At 37.1% G+C, this 25,518-nt stretch overlaps 1 protein-coding gene across 1 annotated transcript in view; it reads left to right on the top strand.

Moving 5' to 3' along the window:
* DPYD (dihydropyrimidine dehydrogenase) overlaps positions 1–25,518 on the top strand; it is a 364,617-nt gene that overhangs the window by 186,498 nt on the left and 152,601 nt on the right. Inside the window, exon 13 of the mRNA XM_075156366.1 lies at positions 3,036–3,251. Within this exon, the coding sequence (XP_075012467.1) occupies positions 3,036–3,251 (216 nt within the window). The remainder of the gene's footprint in view (positions 1–3,035; positions 3,252–25,518) is intronic.

Below are 25,518 nucleotides of genomic sequence, written 5' to 3'. Positions count from 1 at the left end.
ATCAAATTAGAGGACTTTTTGTCTTCTATTTTTAAAAATCAAGGGAAGAGTTATTATAGATAAACCCTTGCCTGCAGGCCTTCTTTTCCTATTTGTTTGTGCAATGTCAGGGAAATCCTTCATTATAAAGATGATTTTGCTTTCAGGAAGCTATAAAACATTTTAGTTTGCCAAAAGTTTTGCTTTGTAGAAAACAACACATCAGGGCTTAGGAAATTTATTTCTTTTATAAGCATTGTGCTGAAAGGAAAAACCAGCAAAAAATAAATAGAGCAAAAAGGAAAGTGATAGGAAGGAGGGAGATAAATCTGTGAGGGTGTATAGCCACTGAACCTTCAGCTGCATCCTGCCCCTGTGTGTTTTTAAAGACTTGGTTTATTCCATTGAAACCTTTTTTTTCTCCTCTCCCTGCCACCTCCACCTGGGTCACCTCATCATTAACAAACAGTTAGGCACATCTTGTGGTGCTTGGGTGTGTCTGGGTGGAATTGTTTGTGGTTTTGCTCTTTGTGAGGGAAGTTTGGCAGGAAGAATAGGGCTGTTTGCTTATGGTTTGAGAAGTGCTAATGACCAGTTTGCCCGATGGCATGCAGGAGGCAAGGCCTATTTTGCATGGGTGTATTCAACCACCAGGTTCAAAAGTCTTTCATTGCTCTGGTGCATTTTATTTTTTTATGTTGTATAGGATTTGTTTTCTGTTTTATCACAGAAAGCTCATTTTGGTCTCTAGTTAAGAATCACTTTCAAGCAACACTCATTTTAGGTGAGAACAACTTTTAGAGATTAAATTGTCCTGCTTGGGAAAAGAAACAGTACAATGTAATAAAGCTGCCTATTAAGCGCTTAATCTGTCTGTCTATCTGTCTATAGCAATCAATATTTACAGTTATACAAGCAATGAATAGTTCATGAGTGATCCACAGACTGAAATATATTCACAGAGAACATTTGAACAATTCTGGATAGCAAATGAATTAACAAAAAACTGCTTTCAAAATGGAAAATTAGGTTTACTACTCATATGTGCACATAGAGTGGAATTGGCCAAAAACCTTTCCATAGGTCTGGCTTTGCTGTCATTCTTACAGAATCAAAATCAAAGAGTTGAGTGTAAGAGTTCAGTGTATCAGTGTTGGTTTCAGCAGATTTCCCCACTTCCAAATATGTAGGAGACAAAAAGTGCTTTCATTTCAATCGTGTGATCCAGGAAGTTCTGTTTTGGCATTGCAAACAACATTTTGCAGTTGAAATTTTAGTTATGAAAGACTAAAAAAAAGTTAAAAGGATGAAATCAAACCTAAAATAATCAAAAGACAATACTTCTTTTTTCTTTTTTTTCTTTTCTTTTTCTTTGATTTGTCAGTTAACAAAAGCTTTTGAGATGTAGAGTGTCGGGCTGTCTTCTAAGAACTCAAATTCTTCTGGTATAGGAAAACAGCCCCGTGGAATATGACGCAGGAAGCAGTGAGCACTCAGAGGGAGGAAATGGGGAACGTCTGGCTTTTTATAAAGTGTGGCTGCATCGGCTGCTAGCTGGCAGGGGTCATGATATTAAAGGGAGTTTGGTCTCACGTGTTAGGGATCTTTAAAAATTAGCTTTTCTCAAAATGTCCACCATTAAAGACACATTCAGGTTTGCATCATTCAGGCTAGGACAATTCCACTACTTCCAGTGCTTTTAAGCCATCAGAAAATTTGGCCCCCAAATGTATCCTCTCTGTCCAAGGAATCGAAGATCTGGGGTCAGAATCGGAGACGTGAATCCGGGCAGTCCCAAAACAAAACAGATGTGAACTCTCAGGTTTTGAACCAGCCTAGGAAACAAAAGGCACTGAAACAAACAAAAAGCCCCTTATACTATCCATGCTTATTAGTTTTCACAGGTAAAAATGGGGTAAATAAAGTCCTTTAAAAAAAACCAACAAACAAAGCAAAAAAAAAAAAACAACCCAAAAGGCAGCAATTTGTAAGTGGCTGAGGTTTTTACTCTGTTACAGCAAATCTTCCCCACACCTCCAGTAGGGGTTCTTTTTGGGCTGCTGAAGAAATCTTCATTTTGACGATAGAAGAAACTGCTGTGATCTTATGCTGGGACTTATTAGGAACACAGACTGTGTAGGGCTTCTCTGTGTTAGAAATTCCTGCTTTATTTCTTTGTGATTTTGTTGAGTCAGCCATCTGAGTGAGCAAAGATTTTAATTCTACCTACCACAGCCTGATTAGGATGCTGTTCACTATCCATACATGGAAGAAGATCTTCTCTCTACAATTTTTACGGTAGTAGATGCAACATTTACATTGAAAGCTTTTCACTGACTCCCCAGAGAAAAGGCTGTCTTTAAAATGAAAACAAAAGTGACTGTGGTGTCATAGCCGTAACATGTATGTTCTTCTTTGATCCCAAATCAGGGTCTAATTTTTGTCACCCTTAAAGTATTCATATCAGTACAATTAAATATTAAAACAATAATAGTTTTGCATATATTGATGTGTGTCCCATTGCGTAGGCTAGATAAAGTCTTTAAAAGGGGGAAAAAAGGTGCAGGAGTTCAAAATACATTGAGTTAAGGGTACATGATCCTGCACATGGATGCCTTTCCTCATTTTTCACAAGTCCTTACACTTTTTATAGATTGGCACTTGGGAAGAAAACTAGAAAGGGTCTGTGCATACCCTGTTTTTTTTTTATAATCTCACTGCTGCTGGCTGCTGTAGGGAACAGAACTGGCTGTTCAGAGTGGCTGAACAAACCTTTGGACTGAACCGGGTTAGCAGTACAGGATGTGAAAAAAATGTTTCATTATTATTATTATTCAGTTATTTCCAGCATGGCATAATATTTCAGCATGAATGCTATTTGGACAGAAGATGTTACATATGCAAGTGTTAGCATGTTTTGCTGATTTGCAAGTCTGAACACATAATAGAATACTTTGGGTTATTGTATATGAATTATTCTCCTATCAGGGTTAATAATAAATTATATAAAAATTAATCAGCAAAAATTTCTATGATTTTTTGTTTCTATTTTACAGTCCTTACATGGTGTTGCAGTTTCTACTGTTCCAGAACTACCGCTCTTCCATACTCCTATCGATTTAGTAGACATCGGTGTAGAAATGGCTGGACTGAAATTTCCAAATCCTTTTGGCCTTGCCAGTGCAACCCCTGCTACTAGTTCTTCAATGATTCGAAGAGCTTTTGAAGCTGGATGGGGCTTTGCTGTCACTAAAACATTCTCCCTTGATAAGGTAAGGAAATATTTTAAGGTATATTTAGCATGTAACCATTTCTTTGTATATTTGAAAAATCTGAATCTTTTGGGAGTGGCACTATTAAATCTATCTAGCATAAAGACAGCAGGGAAGGGTATGGAACATTGTGTAGGTCAACTAGTCTGGGAGGTTCCAACAGTGCAGTGTAAAAGTGACACAATTTTTTTTTTTGCCCTTTTTTTTTGTTTTGTTTGCTGTTACATTCTTCCCTTTTATTCCCCAACCTTTTAACATTACCCAACTAGTAAGGGTAATAATCCTTTTGTTAAATATTGCAGTGAAAATGCTTTCTGTGAGGGATCAGAAGGCAGAGAGAATTAGTACCAGCTTTATCAAGCAACTCATGAAAGGTGGCTTCTGTGCCAAGGACTGCTAAGATAAAGCCATTGAAATTGAGTTGCAGTTGCAATGTGATGATGTGGTTGTAAGCTTGAGGCTGAGTGGGTAGTGGAAGAGAAAGATGGAGGCAACGTAAAACAAGCCTATGAAGGGAAGAGTAGTTGTGCTGAAGGTTTGTAGTACAGTGAGATAAACCTTCATTAACATGTAGTGGAAGAGGAAGGAGTTAGAATTAAGTCTTGAAGGCTATGGCTCAGTGTGGCACCTAAAATAAAGCATTTTGTGTAGATTTAAAGTGTGTAATTTTTTGTTTGACCTGAGAATTGCATTCAGGATGGGTTTTCTGTTACTACATTCAAAATGGCAAAATGAGACCGAGCAAGAAGTTTAGACAGTGAAATAAAACAACAGTTTTGATAGATGTATTGCAGAGAAAAGAAACAGGATTTGGGCTGGGATGTAGATATAGTCTGACTTGCGCAGAGAGGAAGAGGATCAGAAGTAAATCCTTGGGTATAGGCCTGAGTAACAGTGTGAATAATGGTAATGTGCTATCAACCAGTGACAAACAGTAGCGTGGGCTGAGGAGAGCTTTTGAGATGAATTTGGAAACAAGGAGCTTTTATTCTTGGTTCAGAGATGGGATGTAAAAGTGTACTGATGGATGGAGATCTTAGCAGGAGAGAAAAGGTGGATTTGTTACTCTGCCACCTCTACATGGGTAAGTACCATAAGTGAATTAATTATAGAGGGTGGCCCTCTAATATGAGGAAGGTATTACTACAGCATACTGTAAAATATGTCAGGCTGGCTTCTGCTGTTACTTACACCTGAAGCAGCCCTAAGGAAGTAAGTGTTCCTCCGGATTGCAATGGAGATTCAATCTACTTCACAAGGTTTCTTATTAAAACACTTTTTAGGACATAAATGTCATCCAAGTATGTTTACAACTGACTTACGTGTATAACATACCGTCAGCTGTAATTATTCGGTGCCTAGGCTAAAGGCAACTCATAGCAAGTACTGAGATTTATTTATTTATCAGTTTTATTGCTGGTATGCTCGCAGTCCTGCCAGACTGCACATTGATTACTGTGTATCTCAAGAGCTAAACAGACACTGGCTGAGTTCCAGCTTGGGTGGGAGTTCAGGAGGAAAGACATGCATATTGTAGGAAGTGATGTTGGTACTCCACTAAGCAGCAGACTCTGAGTCATTTCTCAAGTGGCGACTGCAACGTGTTCCTCTGGATGCCATGCTCTGGAGGTGTGACTCAGATGGAGATCTTTCAAGTGAGAGGATTGCTAAAAGCAAGTATCTTAAGTGGTTGTATTTTTACAATTTTTTTATATTTGTTGCATTAAGATGCAAAGTATTGCAGGTAGTATTTATTTTAAAGAGAAAAAGTTCAGAAGAGTGCTTTGGATGAATTCTAGTCCAGTGATCATTAGTTCTAGCTAGGCTTTCTTCTAAAGTTCAGTCAGAGGCAGTAGTCTTTCTCTGGTGCCTAAACTCTTGAATCATATATTGCTGTGTGCAGTACTACCTGGTTTTCCTACTATTGTAGTCTTCCCAGTAGTGTACTTCCCACAGGTGTTAAGCCTTAGTATTGGTGACATGATTTGAGATGCTTGGCTGCGAGGTGCTGCAGAAATAAAATTGCTTTTATTTATAATAGTAGCATGGTAATTAATGCTACAAAAATAAATATTTCAAATGGGAAGAAAAGCTCAATGAGGTACAGCAGTTCTTATGTGAACAATGAGTACTACACAAAGACTGCTCTAGTTGACTTAATGCTAGAACAAGGAGTTGGAAGAGAGTTTGGAATAATATAGGTTGGCATAATGTGCTAACTCTTTAAAAAGTTAGCTTCTGATTATGTAGACATAAATCTTGTGCAGTGTTCAGCAGGGAGCAGAATGCTCTCTTGGGCTGCGATACCTATGGAAGCAGAGATTTCAGACTGAGCTGTCCTGCCCAGCTAGTCGCAGCCAGCTGCGTGGCAGGACCAGGAACAAAGATTTCCTGATCTAAGCCTGCAGAGTCAGTGGGAGGGGGCAGAGCTGCTCCGCAGACAGTACAGTTCCCAAGAGCGGAACAGCTTCTGGGAGAAAGGGAGCTCGCTAGACACAGTTTTTGGCAGCTGAAGCTCCTCCACTTAAGCCCTGACTGAATGTGATACAAGCAGGATTCTGTGTTCATCCCTCTTGTCTCGTCATTTTATCTGTCCTGGTTAGGTTTTACTTGTGGGCTTCCTTCTTATTTGCAATAGTTAAAGGCCAAGCATAAACTGCCTGTGTGGCAATGGGGAGCTTAGCAGCAGGAGAAATGCTCCCTTTTCCAGAGCCGATTACTGACTTCACCACTGTGTTCAGTCACTGATAGGGAAACCAGTGACTTCCCTATTGACCATGGGCATCCTTTGGCACTTCAGCAAAAGTGACTGATGCAGGCTAAATTTGAGTGACACATAGCTAGTGAAAAGCATATACAGCCTAACCACAGATTTCCGTGCATTAATTACCGTATGATGGAATAAGATCAGAGAGAAAAGCAGGATAAATCTTGGAAGAAGGAGATCCAAGGACAGAGATAAAAAGGACTCGGGCTGGAGAGCTGTGATTCTCATAAGACAGAGGATTCATTTCATATGAACTACTTCTCCTTTTCCCTCTTTCACTACCTCGCACAGAAAACTCTTCTAAAATGCTAGGCTAGGGATCCCTGCAGCCCATGAGGGGCCATGCTTTCTTGTTTAGGGGAACTGTTGGATAGCAATGCTGCAATTCTAGTCCCTGGACCATAATTTACTCCCCCAGTCTTCCTAACCCTCATCTGTCTTGGCCTCACCTTGAAAGCATCACATGTTGCCACAGAGGGAGTTAGCATAGCACTAACTGTTTCGTGCCGTGCTCACTCCCTTTTCAAACACCCACATACTTTGCTGCATAATTGCCTTCATGACAATCTGTGTAACGTTTTCTGTTTGTAGGGTGAGGATTTCAACTCTGAGTGATTCAGCAAAAGTTTGTTCTTGCATACTACTTTACTATTGTTGAAACATAAAAAAGCTAACATGAGAAATAGCTGAAATTCCTTCAGAGTATTTATACCTTTAAGTATACTACACTATAAATATTTTAGAATGTACTGGATATTATAGCGTAATGCAAATATGAATTATAGGGTACTGTACCTGTATGTGTCTGTAGGTATGTGTGAGCTACTTGTAGAATTTTATTTACCAAATTAAAACATCTTTGCACAGCTGCTTTAATATCAAGTAGGTTTGATTTCTTCCAGAAATGAGAATAACGGCTTTTAAAATGGACTATGACTAGGAAAGACAAATGGTAGCAGAATAAGAATGCCCCTTCACACACCTTTTCCTACATTCATGTCTTTCCTTTTTGACTGCAGGATCAATAGCTCATTGCTCTGTTGGTTCAAATAATATTTCTATCTTACTCAGATAAGTCTGTGCCGCAACGTATTATTTGTAAATTCTGTTGGCGAGCTATTGATGGGAAATGGGGGAGCTGCATACCATAGAGTCCACAATAAATGAATACCAATGATTACATCTTTTAGAGCTTAGATGAACAGAAAACTACCGGCAGAACGAGAGATACTGCATTAATTAAACAAATAACTGTGAGTGGGAGTTTTTTAGTAAGTGTTATACTGAGCTGCTTTATTTACTTAGAATTTATTAGTGAGTATTGTTTAGTACCCAAAATTTGCATTAAAATCTGTAATCAGAGATTTTGTATAAACATAGTATCAAAATAAGTCAGAGATTATATGAAGTGTGCACATCTCTATACCATATCCATTAGCACAGTGAGAAGTTTATAGCAGAAATTTTGGTTTTATCAACTGAATTCAGGCTTTGTTGTTCTCTCACTGCATTGTATGGGCTGCTTAGAAAGAGGAAAAAACCAACTGGGATAGCAGAAATGTTTGCTTTGATTTTCAGATGCTTCCTTCACTTCTAAAATTTAATTCTGATTAATCAGATACATCTGTCTTTATTCTGTTCTGACATGCATTGATTTGTGATGCTGTCGCTTTTAATAATGTGGAAACAATTGCCTTTATTATGAGAACCAGCAGAAATTAACATGCAGACTAACTTCATTTTTAATCTTTAATATTTTTTTTCATTATATATGGAGCAAGTTGCATGGATGATTTTAAAAACAAAGCTACAATTAAAATGAGATTAAATTTGAACAAAACCATACTGGAGAAAACTTTCTAGTCATAATACGTGTTTATACAATTCACTGATGTAGATTTTACAATATATTTTCAGAACCATTTCTAAATTAAAACCATTGCTGGTAGAGAGTTAATTAATTTACCCAGGATATATCGCATTTCTATGTGCTGTTATTACAATATACATATTCAGGCTCCACATAGTTCTCTCTCTGTACATTTGCACTGTGTGCAACTCACTTCATAATTGAAGGTGGTAAAAAATCATGGTACAATAACGCATTGTTTTCCATAACATTAGTATTTCACAGAAGTGAATCTGTATTACAAAATGTATATTTTTGTATGATATTACAGCATAGTAATTTAGATTAAACTAGTTATAATTTACGGTGCCAAGCCAAAAAGCTATTTAAGATGCATTAAAATGCAGAACCATGACATTTGAAATTCTGATGTTCTTAATATGACAAAGGTTATTCTATGGAGTTTTGCTATAATATGAAATATTAATATTTCACAATACAGTTTTGATGAAGTACAATTTGCCTAGCTTGCATATGATAAAAAAATTAAATGCTTACCAAGGGAGTTCAGTGAGAATTAGAGCCCTGCCTGAACATCTGCTTGAAATGTTATTATCCTGTCCTACTGACAGCATCGCTCCCTCATTGTTTTTTGAGATTGACAGCTGAATATTGTACTGATTTCTGCAGCAAATATGTTTAGGTGAACTTTGTTTCATTTTTTAGGAATTTAGAACATGCTTTTGATTTCCACCCTATAATTTTTTTTTATACTCTTGACATTTGTAGATGCCAGATTGAGGTCTAGTATGCCGTAGCAAAGATAGACCATTGACTTGCAACGAAATGCCAGTTGATATCTCAGTAAACAGAAATATTACTATTCTTTATTGTGTGGTCTGTATGAAAGCTGTATGGGCTTTCTTTGGGGAGACAAATGATCAGATTGTTAATGTCAAATATAAAAAGGACTGTTTGCCTTTCACTAAATAACATCAGACAACTTTTATTAACTACATTTTTTGAACAGAAAAATGGGCATTTTACAGGATTCCTTAGCATAGAGAGCTCTGTGAGTTGAATTATTTTTTGTTTTTACAAATGTAAAAATGATTATTATTGCTCTTAATATTCTTATGAGTTCTTTATGTACCTTATTTTGTTCCATATTTCTGAAAAAAATTTAATACGAAATACCAGCCTTATTGTTCCCCATTTTATACATTTTTAGATCACTGCATAAAATTAGCAAAGTTTAACAGGGGAGGTAAAAGACTATTCTAGGGAAATGCAATAGAATGTAATTATGATTTTTTAAAATGCTGTAGCTACAACATTGTATATTACTTGAATGTTTTTATACAGAAAATGTGTTATTTGGCTACAAAAAAGGAACAAATCATTCTGTGAATCTGAATAAGTGGCAGGAAAACAGTTTTTCCTCCTTTTTCCTCAAGAAAAAGTATTTCTCTGACATGTTCAACTTAAGGGCCAGATTTCATCTCCACTTAGTTTTACCCTATCCCTGGCCCAGTATAAAGAAGCCTGGAGGCTCTCTTTAAATGCTAATAACTTTAATAGCTTCAAAATTGCCGTCTGCGGAGCTGCAGAGGACTGTGTTTGACCATTCTTTCTCCTCAACCCATACACCTGGGGCTATAGGGGCTTGGCACATCTTCACCCTGGAGGAATCCCAGTCTGGAGAGATGTAGCACAGCTTGAACAACACAGTGAAAGCAGAGAGGCCAAAGAGTCCAGGATTGAGAGCTTTAACCAAGTCATTATTGATAAGCCAAGTCCCTTCCTTACCACAGCTGAAGTCTGCACCAAGTAGATGTATGCCTTAAATGGTTGCAGGCGTGCTTCTTGACACCAATGAATTTGCAAGTGAGGCAGTTTGGACCATTTTAATAATCTGTTTTTACCACTAGCAAGTCTGGTTATTTTGGGCAATTAATACTTTGAATGTTGAAGATAATGAACTGCATTTTTAAAGCAAGAGTTTAACAACTATCTGTAAAAAGTCTCACTCTCTCTGTGATTCCCTCTCTCTCTTTGTGATTGAATTTATTTCTTTAGAAATGAAAAACTTTTTGCAAGTTCATGATAAAAATTAAACCTCTGGGCAAATGTTTAGACCCACTCTTCCTGTAGAATTAAATATCACAGAAATGCTGCATTTCTTCTGTAATGAGAGCCACAGCACAGTGTCTCTCATGGAGAAGTCTCTTATCTCAAGGCATGGAGCACAATGTGACAACTCATCAGTGGAAGGCAAAGAGGGATCTGTCACGCAGGGGGGTGAGCATTGAGTCAGTAAACCTCATTCGTGCTAAAGGATGGATTTTTACAAACAGAGGATCAGCGAGTTGCTTACCGTATTTTCTCTTTTCCTTCCATTCACCCTCATGGTGCAGAGTAAGCTTGGCTGTGACTTTTATGTCTTATGCTTCTTGAGCTCATTTCATAAGTTCCATAGTGTCTTTAAGCCAGCAATGATGTATCTTCCTCAAAGCTGCACATGAAGCTGGCCATCAAAGGTAAAACTAGATGTATGTGCAAAACTGGTTCTTGGTAGGCTACAGGTTCCTCAGTTATGTAGTTGTCTAAGGATTTGTTTTCCGTTCATCTGCTTTTTACACAGTATTTAGAGATCATTTCTTTTTCATGTCTTTTTCTTCTGGAGCCCATGGTTTAAAACAGCAGAGCAACAGTGCACTAACATACACAAAGTGTAAATTTGATCATTAACCTTGGGCTTAAATATTTTAGGCATCTTATATATAAAAGACTTGTAAACCAGTTTTTAATCTGAAGACTGTTGCATATTTTAATGAAACTCATTGTGCACTTAGAGTGGCATAACTGAGAAGCAGTTCCAATGAAATTTGAAAGAGCGTAAAGATTGCAATACTGAGTATTTTGCTACATAAGCCTTTCTATAAAAAATAGCTGCCAAAAGTAGGAGTGTTCATTCCTGCTCAGCATAATATGTGGTGTTGTGGAAGTGACCAGTACTTAAGAGAAGATGTGATTTCTATTCATAGCACAACTATTAGCCTATCAGTCAAACAAAATGGATGCAAATTTTACAGTTGGCTAAAAATCTAAACAGTATTTCTTTTTATGTTGAAGAAACTGCTTTGCTCTTTACTACCTTTGCTTTATTTAGCTCATTCTTCTGAAAATATCTGCAAATATTTAACAAAAGGGAGAGAGAGACAAAGAGAGCACACATGCATGATTTTCCAAAACTGCTGAGAATCTGCAGCTCCTGATGGCTGTGTCTGAAGTACTCAACATTTTTGAATATCACATCCTGAATAAACAGGATTCTAAAAATCAAATATGTAACATACTTGTAAAATATCATTCAGGTGTCATTTTCTGTAGCTGTTTTGTATGCCCTTGGAAGGTTGTTGTGATTGTTGGCAATACCTCAAATAATTTTGTGTCAGAAGGGAATTCAGCTAAAAAGGCAGTTTCAATGTAAGCTAGAAATTGCCAAGTGTAATTCTGAAATTTAGAGTTTTCACACTTAAGTTTCATTCTCAATTCAGATGTGTTGCAGACTCTTTTTAGTATTTTGCTTTCTTCAAAACAAATGACTGCATATAACTTTCTTAAGTTGCATTAATGTATTTAATGATTTATTAGAAAAAGTTGTAGTATATTTTTCTTAATAGTTATATTTTAAAAATGCCTATCCAAGACAATCATAGCATAAGGCCATGTTTAACATTTTGGACTTTTCTTAGCATAAATGACATAAACTTCCCTATATTTTGGAATTGTCATGATGCACTTTAATAGATAACCACAGACTTTCAGGAAAAAAATGAAATATTTATTTTGCCATTATGGAGTTCAGAAGTTTCCCTCCTGTCAAGTCGTTGACTTCCCCCCTTCCCCATTTGGTTAATTGCATGTGTCAGAGTTTGGATTTTTTCCTCATTTCCATGTTTTAATTATAAGAAAATCCAGAATGCAATCCAGACTTCAGTAGGTCTACTGAGATACTGAAGTGGAATAAATGAAAAGCGGTCCTTATGCTTCAGTTGCTCTCATTTACAGTTCAGCATCTTTGCTGAGGTCAGCATTCAGAATCCATATGTGAAGTAGATAGCTGTGGTCAAATGTTGGCTTCTGCAAGAGTCTAGGTGACACTTTAGGACCCCGCCTCTGCCCACAAACATTACCAGGCTGCAAATGTGTTGGGGAAGACATGCTTCCAGCACCATGCCTTCTCCCCTGGGCACCAGCTAGTTGTTTCTTGCTTCAGCTGTGCATATTAAATGGCAGCCCTGATGTTGGATGAGCGCTTTTCCCCATCTCCACCAAGAAAAACATAAGACAGCTGAAGCATCTCATGCAACAGCTATTGCCCAAAGATTCCCGGTTGGACCATGCAACCTTGCAACATGTTTGCAGAAATGTGGTTCCAAATTGACTCTATATGGACGCCCTTAAATCAATGTCAAGCATGTACGTGGTGGTGTATAGCTTGTGTTAAAATGTTTACAGACATAAGCTGAAATGATATAACTACCTCTAAACTAGCATATGTTTCCACACAGGGGTTTACAGGGTTTTAGCTTAATCATTTTTCAAGGGATTTTTGGTTACACCACTGTAGCTTTTATGTAAAGGCAACATGCTTCTCCTAAATGCTCGAGTTATCTCAGGTCTTGAGTTCCCACTTGGTTAACGAAACTGGTAGGGCTGTGTTTAACATCTGATTTGCCCACACAAGAAGTTAAGAAAGCAAAGAGCTGATTTTTTAATCATTATTTTTTTAATGGTGATATAGTTGCATTTACTCCTGATTGATGTTGTTGCAAAAGCAGAATGAAGTCCCATATGTTTAAAAAACCTGATAGGTTCTTATGTTAAAATACCTATTACTAATGCAAATATGTATGTGAGTGTATTCTAAATAAAATTTCTTGTCATTATTTGAGATTGATAATTATCTAAATATTTTACTATAAAAAGATTGTGGTTTTATGGGACTCCATCCTTCAGTCAGAAAGTATAGGATTTTTGTGAATAAATCTTCTAGAGTTAATTGCAGGAGACAAGTGTGTCCATTCCATGAACTTTGGAATTATTACTTTAAGAATTATCCAAAATGCTCTTGTCACAGCTAATTGCAAAATCCAATTTTTGGTCTATAGAAAAAGGAACACATTTTTAATATTCCCTTAATATATGTATTATGATAGTCTTTAATTGTACATTATCACATCATGTATTATAAGGGCATACAACTTTAGATTTGTGTGGAGGATTTCATACTACTTCAAAAACTTATTTCTACTGAATTACCGTAATGTCACTGAATTATTATCGAGTATTGACTTTTTATACTTTATAGCTAATCTACTTTGACTTTCCTGGTGCATTTTCGACTATGAAGCAGTTAATTACTATGCTAGCTATAGGTTTCAAAAGCAGCGATCAGCATCTTTTCACTGTTTTTGGCCATATTCTTAAGCCTACAATATATAAGTAAGTTTACAAATTATTTTGTTCCTTAACATCTGCTTGCCTGACTTCTCTGATAATTCAGTGGAATACGAGAGTTTAAAAAAAAATATTTCTAAAACATACTACAAATGAAAAAGACGTAAGCTAATGTTATAGCTGAATGGTTTTTCGCTAGCAGCTGACCTTCTACTGGTAGAAAAAAGAAAGTATTGGCTAGAAGACAGTTCAATAAATGAACAGGCTATATATTGATTTTCTCCCTCTTCCCTTGTTATGTAATATGATTTCCCTTCCCGTGCAAGGGTTGCTGTCGTACGGGATGGGGCTGGGATCATGGTCGTGGAAGCGTGTGGGAATGTGTAGACTAAGGAAGGCTGTCACAGCAGTCAATAAGATCTGAGAGGTGTTGACTAATTGCCTGCTAATTACACAGTAAATTGTCTAATTAAGCTGATGGTTAATTAGGGTACGCTCGCACAGCAGTCTTGTGGAATTTTTGTCTGATGTCTGGGAAGCAGCTTGTGTAATTGGCAAACTGGTAAGGACTGGCAGAGAACATGACTGGGAAGCACGCTGCCAGTAGATGACAGAATAAGGATGCGTTTGCACAAAGGTTGTCATGCGAACACTGAGGGGTTTGTTAGCCTTCTCCAGCTATGTGGCAGCAGGCGCAATGAGAAATTTAGCTGAAAGCTACTGGAAGCTGTAAATAAAATAAGGTTGAAGTTTAGTATTAGAAAAGCAGTGACATGTGCTCTTCTCATATTTTAGTCAGAATTTGGACTTTAAAGAGTTAAAATTTTTGGTAATAAACACAGAGTATCAAAATTCTCATGTAAAGAACTTCACCAACCTGTGCAATTTGACCATGGCAGTAATTATTGTATTGTGATCTGTTTAGTGGAGTCGCAAAATGATACTGTTTCCCAGGATCCTCTATTTGTATGTCGATGTTGAAAAAGTATAGCTGTTAGTAAGGATGCTTGCCAACCATCATAACCATCACGTATGGTATTCTGAATCCTCATTAGGCGTTGTGTCCATCCCTAGATGTGGCAGAGTATGAACAGGTCACAATGATGCTCTGAATTAAATGTGTATGCACTATGCGTAACTATAATATGATTATTGAAAGTATCTAGATTCCAGATTCTGACCCAAAGCCGATGAAAACTGTTAGGAGTATTAAACAGTGAGAACCTGGGCAGTACAGGAGTACAGACACCAAATCAGCAAAGCATCAGTTCGCTGTGATTTAAATTTGTAATTCAGTAAAATAACGTGGTACGCGTACTTTTTTAAAGTTAATTACAAATGTAAGCTTCCCGCAGAATCAGCATAGCACAATACAGGATTGGATCTTCACATGATGCCGAGATTTAATTTTGAGCTGTGCATCAGCAAAATCCAAGAAAAAAATAGCTCTTTTGTATATCATGAGCTAAACTGCAGAAAGTATGTGTATATGTGTTTGTTTATTAAGAATGTTTTGATGTCACTTGAGCAAAGTGAAGCTTAATATCTACTTTCACTCTTGGAAATGATACATTGTTTCAGAGGTCCCCATCTTTTTACTTTTCAGCATTTGCAATATGTGGTTTGAGCACAGTGTCTTCCCAGAACAAAAAAGAAAACAGAGTGAATTCCAGATCTGGATTGCTGCTGAAACCGTTCATTTTATTTTATTTTTTTCTTTTTAATTTAAACCACAAATATGTTTTTTCTCCCATAGAAATAGAACGTTTTTTAAAAAAATAAAAATTTGAGGGAGTAAATTATACTTTCTTTGAATTAATGAAGCCCTTTTTATCCTGTGATCTTGCTGCTTCTACCTCTCTGCACCTGCACAGTTAATAATGCCTTTATGTAGCATTCTCTACGTTGTGAATTTTTGTTTATGATTTTTCCTTCAAAAATAATTGAGCAAAATCATGGTACACTAAGAGCATTCTCACTGTGCCAGTCATCAGACACGGGACTCCGAACACTAACAGGGAGATCTAGAAAGCCTTAAACCTTCTCTGATGGGATTGTAACAATACTTGTAATGTTGCTCTCTCTGTGTATATTTGCACAGAATAAAATGCTATGACTCCCCTGCATTAGATTCTGTGAATTGTTGCATAAAATGAAAAATTCATTCATTCAAGTGCAATTCATTCATTCAAGTCAAAACCATACGAGGAGGCCCTATGTACCTAATTTTTTTCAAATAAAATATATTTTAAATTTATATTTGATATTTACGTGTATGTTTTTCCACATCCATCTGCGCATGTGCAAGACCAAACCTCTTCATTTTTCCATACTGATTTTTAAGGATTATTCCTTAAAAATATTGGAGAAACTATTCTTTTTGTCTCTGACAGTCCATTCAGGAGTAAAGCTCACTTCACCAGCCAACTGTAGGAACTGAAAGCATATGGTGCAACCATCACACTTGCTTTCATTTTCTATCATGGGGCAGCAAACGAATATGTTGTTAATGCATTTTATTCTCTGAAGACAGAGAAAGGAGTTCAGAGGATAATTGTTACCTTATTACATCCTTCAGAAAGAATTTCTGGCACATGCTGTTATGATTTATGATTTAATAACTCACACAAACATAGAAAAGGATGTTTCTGGTAATTCACATGGTATAGTAAATGTATGTATATAAAGCCCTATTGCAACCTCAAAATCTGTAATAACAAAAAATTGCATGGCAATAACGCTGCTGTTAAACAGTATCAATTACCAACTTCTTTGAGAAATCATGGTTTTTTAAAATGTATTAATATTTTTGTATGCAGTTGTAGATGTAGCTTATCATATATCTGTGCTTTATTGTGGACTTGATCAAAAATGTCCCTAATGCATTCTTTCCCAACGCATCTTCATTGTCTGTTTTCAAACCTCATGCTTAAACAATGGAGTCAGAGGAGCCTGTTGTCGGCGCGTTGTCGGTGTTGTGTTCCGGCTTATTGCCCGCGACAGTTCTCTCCCTGTGCAGTTCAGGAGGGTTCCTGTTTGCCACCCTTTTATTTAATGTGTATATCAGGCCATAGAGAAGGTTTAGTAAAGTGACATTGATTGAAGTGTTTTCAATATGTCGAAACTCAGCTTTATAACTCTCGGCTGATTTAGCTTGAGCAGTTGATTGCATTATTCCGTGTTTGTGGGAGACTGGGGCATGGTTGAGAGCATGCTGAGCAAAAGTCAATCCAGACAAGATAGGAGTAATGCTGGGATCGTTAGAGGAAACATCCAGAGGCTACAGCAAGAGAATTATCAGTCCTTCTGGCTGAGGGATGTAGTGCCATTCCAGGCTGTAGCTGCAACAGCAGATAAGAGCCAGGAGCCTACATCCCTTTTATTTCCTGAATGCAGGCCTTGCTAAGAGTATCCATGCTTTGTATTTCAAGATTAACCTACTGCCAATGCACACTATATGGGACTGCGTCTTAAATCTATCCAATTTTTGTCAGTGGTGACAAACTTCTCGGCTTGAATGCCACCAAGTGCCTCATTAGGGAATTAAAAATGCGCCCAGCCCATACTGGCTGTTTTGGGTACACTGGGATGGAGGGGAAGGAGATGCTGGCAGTTCATCTGAACGCTGTTGTTGCATGTGCTTGGAGCTCTTGCCCTGGGGTGATCTGTAACAGCCTGAGTCTCTTAACTCCAGCACAAACCTGAAGAGCTTGTTTTTCCTCCTTAACTTTGCAAGAATTGAGGAACGGTGAATATGGTTTCCTAGTTGCTACCATTTTTTTTATTATTCTGTTTAAGTTTATGTTGCTGCCAAGAGCAGTGTTCTCGGAAGGTCAGTTGATTGCTGCTATTGTGAAGGAGGTATATTTTAAAGACTGCCAGGACTACCTGGAATAGGTGGTTTCATCTATGAAGATAATGCAGATCTCAAACACATAAATAAACAAAATCTTATTTTCCTACATTCTGGGTATATTTAAACTCAGATGAATTCCTCTGTGTACATTTATGGACTTTTTCGTTTGATAGCCAGAAAAGTTTTGTGCCTTTAGGGAGAGCAGAATATTGAAGTCCATGTCTGAATTTTTGGAGTATGCATTTTTGAGTGTCACATTTTTTTAATGGCTATACTTTTGTCATTTCTTATTCCAGGCTAAAAATCTGCATTTATCTTGGGCTAAAATTGAACAAATCTATCAGCCAGAAAATTCGTAAGGGAATATTATGATTTTTTTCTAGAAACAGAAAGTTTAACCTGAAAATACAAACTTAATCTTCACTTTACAAGAAAATTGTATGTATCCAAATGCATAATTTTTTTTACTTGAGCAACTTTACCCTCATGATATCATTTACATTTTCATTTCCATTCTAAGCTTATGGTTGGAGAAGACTTTAAAAGTCTATGCCAGAGAGAGTAAGAATATATTTGACAGTAAAGTATTAAAACTATAAACCAAAGAACATCAGTCTTACAACTTGTTTCTTATGCCCCTCTCTTCAGTACTGAAAGTGACGCTTTGCTACCATAACAAAAATTGTTCTTAGTGTGTGTTGGGATTGCATACCTGTAGATACATAAGCTCTGTCTTGTGATGTATATTTCATTGCTTTTTGGGTGGGTTTTTGCTTCTTGCATTCCTCACTTAACGCTAAGTTTAAAAAATTAGTGCCAGAGAGTGCAAGGATTTAGTGAGTTTTAAGTTACCAAAAGATAACAGCTTCTACTCAAAGAGACTGACAGATTTCAAGCTCTGCTAAGAATCTGTCTGACGGTCGAATTCATGCAGGGGAGAGACTTGCTTCTGTGTCAGACATCCTCCATGTGTAGCTTGCTTCAATTACGTTCAAGGATTCACATTCCCACCATGCCTCTTCCTTATATGTTTTCCTTATCTTTTAAGAAGTCTTTTGTCAGCCAGCCATTTCTGGTCTTAAATGAGCTTTTATCACGGGCAGCGGACCATCCATACTTGTTTGTTTTTTGCAGGATGCACTGGACTGCTTCCCGTTTCTGATGTAGATGTTGGAACACAACATCACCTATATTCCTGCTTTTCTATCTATAAAACAAGAGTTCACAGTGTGCTAGCTGGTATTCAAAAGCTCGACATTAGTGCCTGTTCCAAAATAATGCAACGTAATAGCATAATTGAGGATGTAGTATTTGCATTCAGCATGCATGTTTACAGTGAAGTGTCTTGATATAGCTAAGCTCTCACGGACAGAAACATTAAGTGCAACAAAGAAAACCGGGTTTTTTTAAGTCATGGAAATGAGAGAGGGTTTTTTAAAGAGATCTTATGTAAACATAACTGGGGGAGGGAAAGGAAACCAGCATTTCTAGCCAATCCATGCCTGCACACATGTATCTCTTCTGGCTGGAGCTTTCCCCTTTGGTGCCATTAGCATTTTCATTTCAAAAAACGACAGTCTGCAGTGGAAGCAGTAAAAATGTTCAACCTGTGGTTTAAATTATTGATTTTTTTGAATATTGAAGCTGTATTTCAAATGGGTTTTGTTCGAGTTACTTCTGGGTAGAGGGTTCCAGAGGTAATTTGATATCTAAAAGCCTGTGTATTTCAAAGCCATTTCAGTCTTTTGAGTTCCTTTAGCTGATCAGCTGATTGGGTAAAATACCTTATTGTCTTCTGAATTGCAGGCAATAGATAAACTGCAGCTCAAGGTTAGCATGTAGACTAGCATACAATGCTCTTGGTGATTTATTATGTGTACTCAGCGTCCAATCAACTGACAAAAATAGCTCATTTATTTTTAATGCGGTAACTTATCTTCACTTAAAAAAGAAGAAATCTTTTGAGATGCTAGTATTCACAATTTAGAAGGGGGAACTCTCGTGTCTCTATTGCTAGGTAATGATGCATAGTTAAAATTAGGTGAGTTCATGGTATAGAATCCAGTATGTGTAAATAAAAAGTAGATGTATATATTTTCACAAACAAATTGTGTTCTATTACTACATAATACAATGGCTGCAGTGAGAGAGAAGTCACTTTTAAAGAACTGCAGTACAAGCAGCGCTCGTGTTTATACATGAATACTTTCACAAAGGGCTGGGTTGTTGATGGTTGTACATGTACAATGTGTAGGAAGTTAGCCATTCTCAGCATCCTTCTATTCACAGAGAAAAAAAAAATGTAAAAATGGTATTGCTTTAATAAGGCTCAGATCTGGCAATGAAGCCGTATTGGAATGCATATTGGAGTTCATGGCAACTGTGAAAAGGAAATTAATTGCAGGAATGGGCCCGGTTAAGAAGTGTTATTATCACTGGTGACACTAAATATCATAGAATAATGGGATGATTCAGATTTAAAACAGACAGGTTTTTTTCCCCTAAGGAGGCTGTGGGTTAAAGAGTACCAAAATAAAAGAATGTTTCACTAAAGTATGAATTATGCAAATTCAAAATTATGCAACTTATTTTGCAAATATGCATATATAGTGCATATATGTTTATATAAAATTCAAATATATGAAGATAAGTCATGAAAAGATGTGTGGCATAAAGAGCTTATATAATGCCCAATTGGTTTCCCTTCTACAATAACTCTAGTTTCTGTGCTTGTAGTTTTAAGGATTTGTCAAAACGTTTGTTGATATTCTTGCGATATTGCACTTCAGTGTTTTGCATTGTAGTTTACAAAGTACTGTTGAAATACCATGAGGATTAAAGTTTCTGCTGTATCACTGTGTGCATAAAATAGTCTTATCCCTGTTGTTCCTAGATGCGCGGCAAAAAAGCCTGCCCTGGTCTGTACTGACTGCACAAACCGATGTTAGCTAGGGGAAGGTTGCCTAAGATAAGCAGAGAGGTGGAAAACCAGATTCCTTCTGCCTCCAAAAGCAGAAACATGCAATCCATACCTGCCTATATACTTTCTTGTTTTGCACATTAAGATAAGTGAGCATTGACTATACTGTATAGATTAATCTCCATACCTGGGGATACAACTTCGGGCTGAGAAGAGAATATCAATAATTTATGGCTGTAGGGAGGAATGCTGGATCTCTGTGCTGTGGAGCTCTCCTTGGTCTGATGCAAACTTGGCTTCATTGCTCTTGGCATGAGACTGCTCGTGTGATCTGGCATGTCAGTAGCAGGTATATCGTATTCCTCAGTGAGGTTTCGCAGTGAGCTGTGCTTTAAACTCCGCAGTTCTGTGGTAGGGAAAAGGATGAGAAGACATTCCCTATGTCCTATTTATCACTGATATAATTATCCCTAATCAAGGATTTCTTGTGGGGCGAAAAAACATATTTCTCGTTATACAACTTTGTGTATGACTTTTTACGTTTAGTATCAGAAGGCTTTTGAATCCTTGTCCCAGTTTTAAATCAATATTCTGTTGGAATAAACAAAGAGCCTGCAGGTTAGGCTGCCCTCTCTAGCTGAGGACAGATTTATTCTTAGTATTCCAGTTCTGAGCATGCATAAGCCTTTTGTAGCACGTCTCAGCTGGCTCTGCCATTAATAGCACCGGAGATGTAGCCACAGCCATCATGTTCTTTCTTACACCCCTGTGGCAGTAGTAGTGGGAACATTTACCACAGATTCCCCAAATGAAACCCTAACTCAATAGTAGTCTCTAACAACTACCTTCCTATTGATTTCAAGGGGAACGGAGTTCATGTCTACCCTATCTATGTGTGTCTGCTAGATCCTCCGATAAGCATATTTACTTAACTGACAGACCTGAGCAATGACTCCAAAGAGTGCTAGGCTTTGGGACCTATTATACATTTAATGAGAAAGAACATGGCCAGCTCAGAATAATTTTTTTTCTCAGTGGTAAACAGGAGAATCATCTTGCTAGGAATTTCCATGTATCATGGCTACTTTCAGTTCTTACAAGAACATTTTAATGAACTTCGCTTTTTTTGCGTTATTAAATTTGTGCTTTATGTCCCACAGAGCTGATTTTTAAAAGCTGATAGAATGCATCATTTTTCCTGGGCATTTAAAAAAATTAATAGGCAATGATTAACCTACTGCTGAGAAAACTTCAGGTGAACCTGGAGGAAAACCAGACTTGAGACTGGGCCCTCTGTGTCTGCCACAAGCGGATGGGAATCAGAGCTCGTCCTTTGGCATAAAAATTCTATGTAAACTTCAGCACTTCTCTAGACGGACTCTTGTCTGTCAGAGAAGTTGAAACACGTGCAAACACTGAATGTTTATTTATTAAGAGCTCAGTCTAGAAAACTAGAATCAGCCCAGCAGGCTGGAAATCTCCGCTTTCAGGATCTCAAGAGGGAAAAGTCATCTCTCTATATATTATGGAGCCTGTGTGTGGTCCCTCTTGAGATGACTGATGGATGAACACGCGGTGCTCTCAGAGACTGATGGCAGATCCAGACATGCTGGCTCTACCCCTCTTGAGAGCAGCCCACCCAGGATCTGCATTCCCAAAGACCCTCACCGGGGTGTGTACACGATGCCCGAAGTTCAGTCTCAGCTTTCTTACCAGAGCTGTACTGCATCCTCATCAGTCATAACGTGCTAGCTGAGTTCATTCCATGATGCAGGGGGTCAGGAAAAACCTGTTAGTCACTACAAAAATGGTAACTAAGTCAGGTAACTAATTTGGAGTGGAAAATTTGAGATTCCTTGCAAGTTGATTCACGGGGAAGTAATTTCAAAGGAGTTTTGTCAATTATTTCATTTTCATTATTTAGTTTAAATCTATTCTGGTATGATTTCAACTGCTTTTGTGTCTATGAAAATAAAATCTAACAGTTTGCATGCAATACTCTTATGTGTGTCCCCATTCTGGTAGCCAATACAAAAAGGAAAATACTAGTTTTATTTCATGGATTTTAAAGTAGATGAGGCCTCTAGCAAAAATCAAAATCTGTTTTAAAGATCCCATCTAAAATTTAGTGCTGAATTAAAATTAGTTTGAATCTCTTACAAGATGTTAAAGTGCTGAGTTAAAATTCATAGGGGCTGATATTTTCATGGTTTGTTTTTCCCCACAATTATGTTATCCAGATCTAAGTACACTCAGGCTCTAAGAATGATAGGTGGCTCAGCCTTGCAATCCCTGCTCATGCAAAAGACCCTTTGGCTTCAATGGGACTTTTGCACAGAAAGAGATGGAAGGAGTATGGTCAAAACAAAGTTAACGTTTAAGAGCTTAGTTTATCAAAGTAGAAGCGTTACGGATAATTATCATTCGAATGTAAAACAAAATATTCCCCTAGATACTGAAACCCTTCCACCTTCCCTGTACCCTTTTGTCTATGACTTGAAATTGTTTAGTGCCACCTGGAGAACTGAAACTTTGAAAATTATAGTATTAGCTATTTAAATACCTTCCCAAATAGAATTGCTATAATTTCCTTGAATTTCTCACCCCTAAATATACACAAATGCTAATCAATGTTTATAGTATTTAAGCATTCTTAATCCTAATGGAAAAAGAAAATGCTGCAGGTAGGTACAAGACCTACCTCAATATTTACAATTCATCCCCAGCAGAAAATTTAAATACATGCTTCAAGGGAGTCATGTGATTTTCCTCCTAATTACTTAATCCAGCAGTAAAAATATTTCGGATTATACATAAATTTAAATATAACTTTGGTGTTCTGTAACTCCCCAATGTTGATTCTTTGTGCGAGAATTTTAACAACTCTTTAAATAGGATTGTAGTTAAAAGATTTTTCTTCTTGATTATTGAAGAAATCATATTTTTCTCCCCTTAAAGGGAAGCATCTATCCTCCCCTCCTCCTAGGAGAATATAATAGTCTTGATTTACTTATAGTAATCTGGAAGAAAATATTTTAGTGATGGTTCACAATTTACTAAAGGAGTTTTACAAAACAACCTCTAGGAATAGCTAGAAATACATTATTATATGGCTTCCCTATGAGAAAACAGTAATTAAAATTATACCACAGATTCTATCAGGACGTGTTAATATTTAATTAGGCAGTAAGTGAGCTTGGTACAGGTGTCCGGAGTTGTTGACAGGAGCTTTGTTAATCCATGTAGTATTGTCTCTTAAGTAAATAGTTACCTCCTTGCTTTTTTCAAGCGTGAAGTTACATGCTTAATTAGCAGACATTAGAGTTACTGTATTAGAGTTTTTGTTTGTTTGTGTAATTTCTGTGTCTATACATTGAGTGCAAAATCCTAGATGCTGTGGGCTTTAAAGAACCCATTTTCTCATTGTTTGCTGTTTCTGTCAGGGATTTTGTTAGAATTATGAGACTACCTGCAATTCTCTCCCATTTTTTATCTAAAGGAGCTCATTCTGTGGCATTATGTGTCTTGGCTTTTAGTTCATCACTTTAGGAACCTGCCGCTATTGATGTTGCCCCGCTACCTTCTTACGGTATTTTGTTTAGCAATGAGAAAACAGTATTAGAGAAAAAAACATTGAGTTGTCTCTAACGATGACGTTTGAAAAACTATGTTAATTTGGCCTCTTCTTAAAGTACAAGAAGAGAATCCATTTGTATTCTCCTTGTAAGCATAACTCCTTAGTGACTCTCCCAAACTTGCTGCTGCAAACGTGTCATGTAATTCTTCCTTCTTTTTCCTGGGTCTTACCTATTTATTTTTTTTTATTGGGCCTTATCTATGTTGGTTCCTGCCTGGTTTTCTTAGACTGATACTTTTCAAACTGCCTTTTCCTTCCCATTTCATGGGACCATTCAATAGTACTTGCCTAGAATGAAGCCTTAAGAGTTGCTGCTCCTTTATTTGGTCAGTTAAGTACATTTCACAACAAGTTTTGATCACTGATTTGATGATGACATTCCCTGACAGCTGAAAATGGACTAATACTTTTAGATGTCTGTAAAAGCATTAATCTCTTAAGGCAAGCTAAGTTGTTATGATCTAAATCCACTGGAGTCCCAAGGGTAAGCATTATAAACTGGACTAGTATATTTTAATTGTTATGCATTAATTTTCCACCTTTGTGAATGTACACAGGTCCTTAGAACCCATGCCACGCCACAGAAATTTCACTTTAGGATACAGGTCAAAAGCTGCAACCCGTGTAGATGTTTTATTTATCTATGCACTCCTATTTCATTCCATTCTGTTCCCCTCAAATCACTAGCATTGCAACGTTTTGCTTGCAGTGGAGTAATAGAATCCAGTCTCGTCATGTTGATCACTTGTGAGCATCTGCTCTGGGTTATTATCCAGAAATGCCTTGTCAATATTTTAGAGAACATAAGTGAGTTACAGATACAGAGTTTAGGTTTTTCGATAAAGCTCATCAGGTACTTCCTCCAAGCTACACAAATAATACTTTGTTGACACAAAGATATAACTTGTAGGAGAGTAAAACTGAGCTTTTACACAGTTTCAGGACATTCTATCCTAGTACCTCAGGGATTATCTGTGCTGTTATGATATAGCATTTTGTTTCATTGTAGATAGTCTCGAGCATCTCACTTCATATAGTCTGAAGCAGTGATTTCTGAAAGAGCTGGTTTTTTACTAGATCCCAGTACAGTCCATATAGTACAATGAATAGCTTCATGTGTATTCCTGGAGCTGAGGTTACTTAAAGTTCTAAAGATGGTGTGCTTTTTTTGGTATTTTGAATTCTGTGCTTCAGTTAAAATGGCAGGGTTGACCATCCGCTGCTGACTTCTTCATCAGTGACTGTTTTTCCTGGGGTTGTCTCCTGGGAGGTGCACAGCACAGTCCAGAAAAAAATGCTTCACTGTGAAAGCTCTGGTTCCTTAAATGGCAAACTAAAAACCTTCAGACAAAGCAACATTTGTGCCAGGGAAAAATAAGAAATTTTTTTTTGGTTGGAAATTGTATCATTTGTGAAAAAGTTGTGGATAGAAAATTTCTAAAGAGCTTGCTACTAAGTGTTCTTGCTTTGTGTTTTTTGCCATGCTTTATTCTTATTTCTAATTTTCTTCGTTAGCTGAAGAATATCTTTTCTCTTCTTTTTTTTTTTCTTCTGCTACAGCTTGCATGCTATTTGTTTCCAAACATTGGGAAAGCTCTTGGAGTAGAGAAATGATATTTGTTTCTAAAAAACAAAACCAACAAAAAAAACCCCACAACCAAAGCCTGAGAAATCTGCTGATCAGCTTCAGATTTTTTTCTGACAGAAGTCTGGGATGTTTAAGCATGATTTTCTGTTCTTGTGGCCTCTCACTGAAAATGAATTAATGTTTT

This window comes from Calonectris borealis, chromosome 8, assembly GCF_964195595.1.
Source record: "Calonectris borealis chromosome 8, bCalBor7.hap1.2, whole genome shotgun sequence".
Taxonomy (NCBI): domain Eukaryota; kingdom Metazoa; phylum Chordata; class Aves; order Procellariiformes; family Procellariidae; genus Calonectris; species Calonectris borealis.
This window is presented reverse-complemented; position numbering and strand designations above follow the sequence as displayed.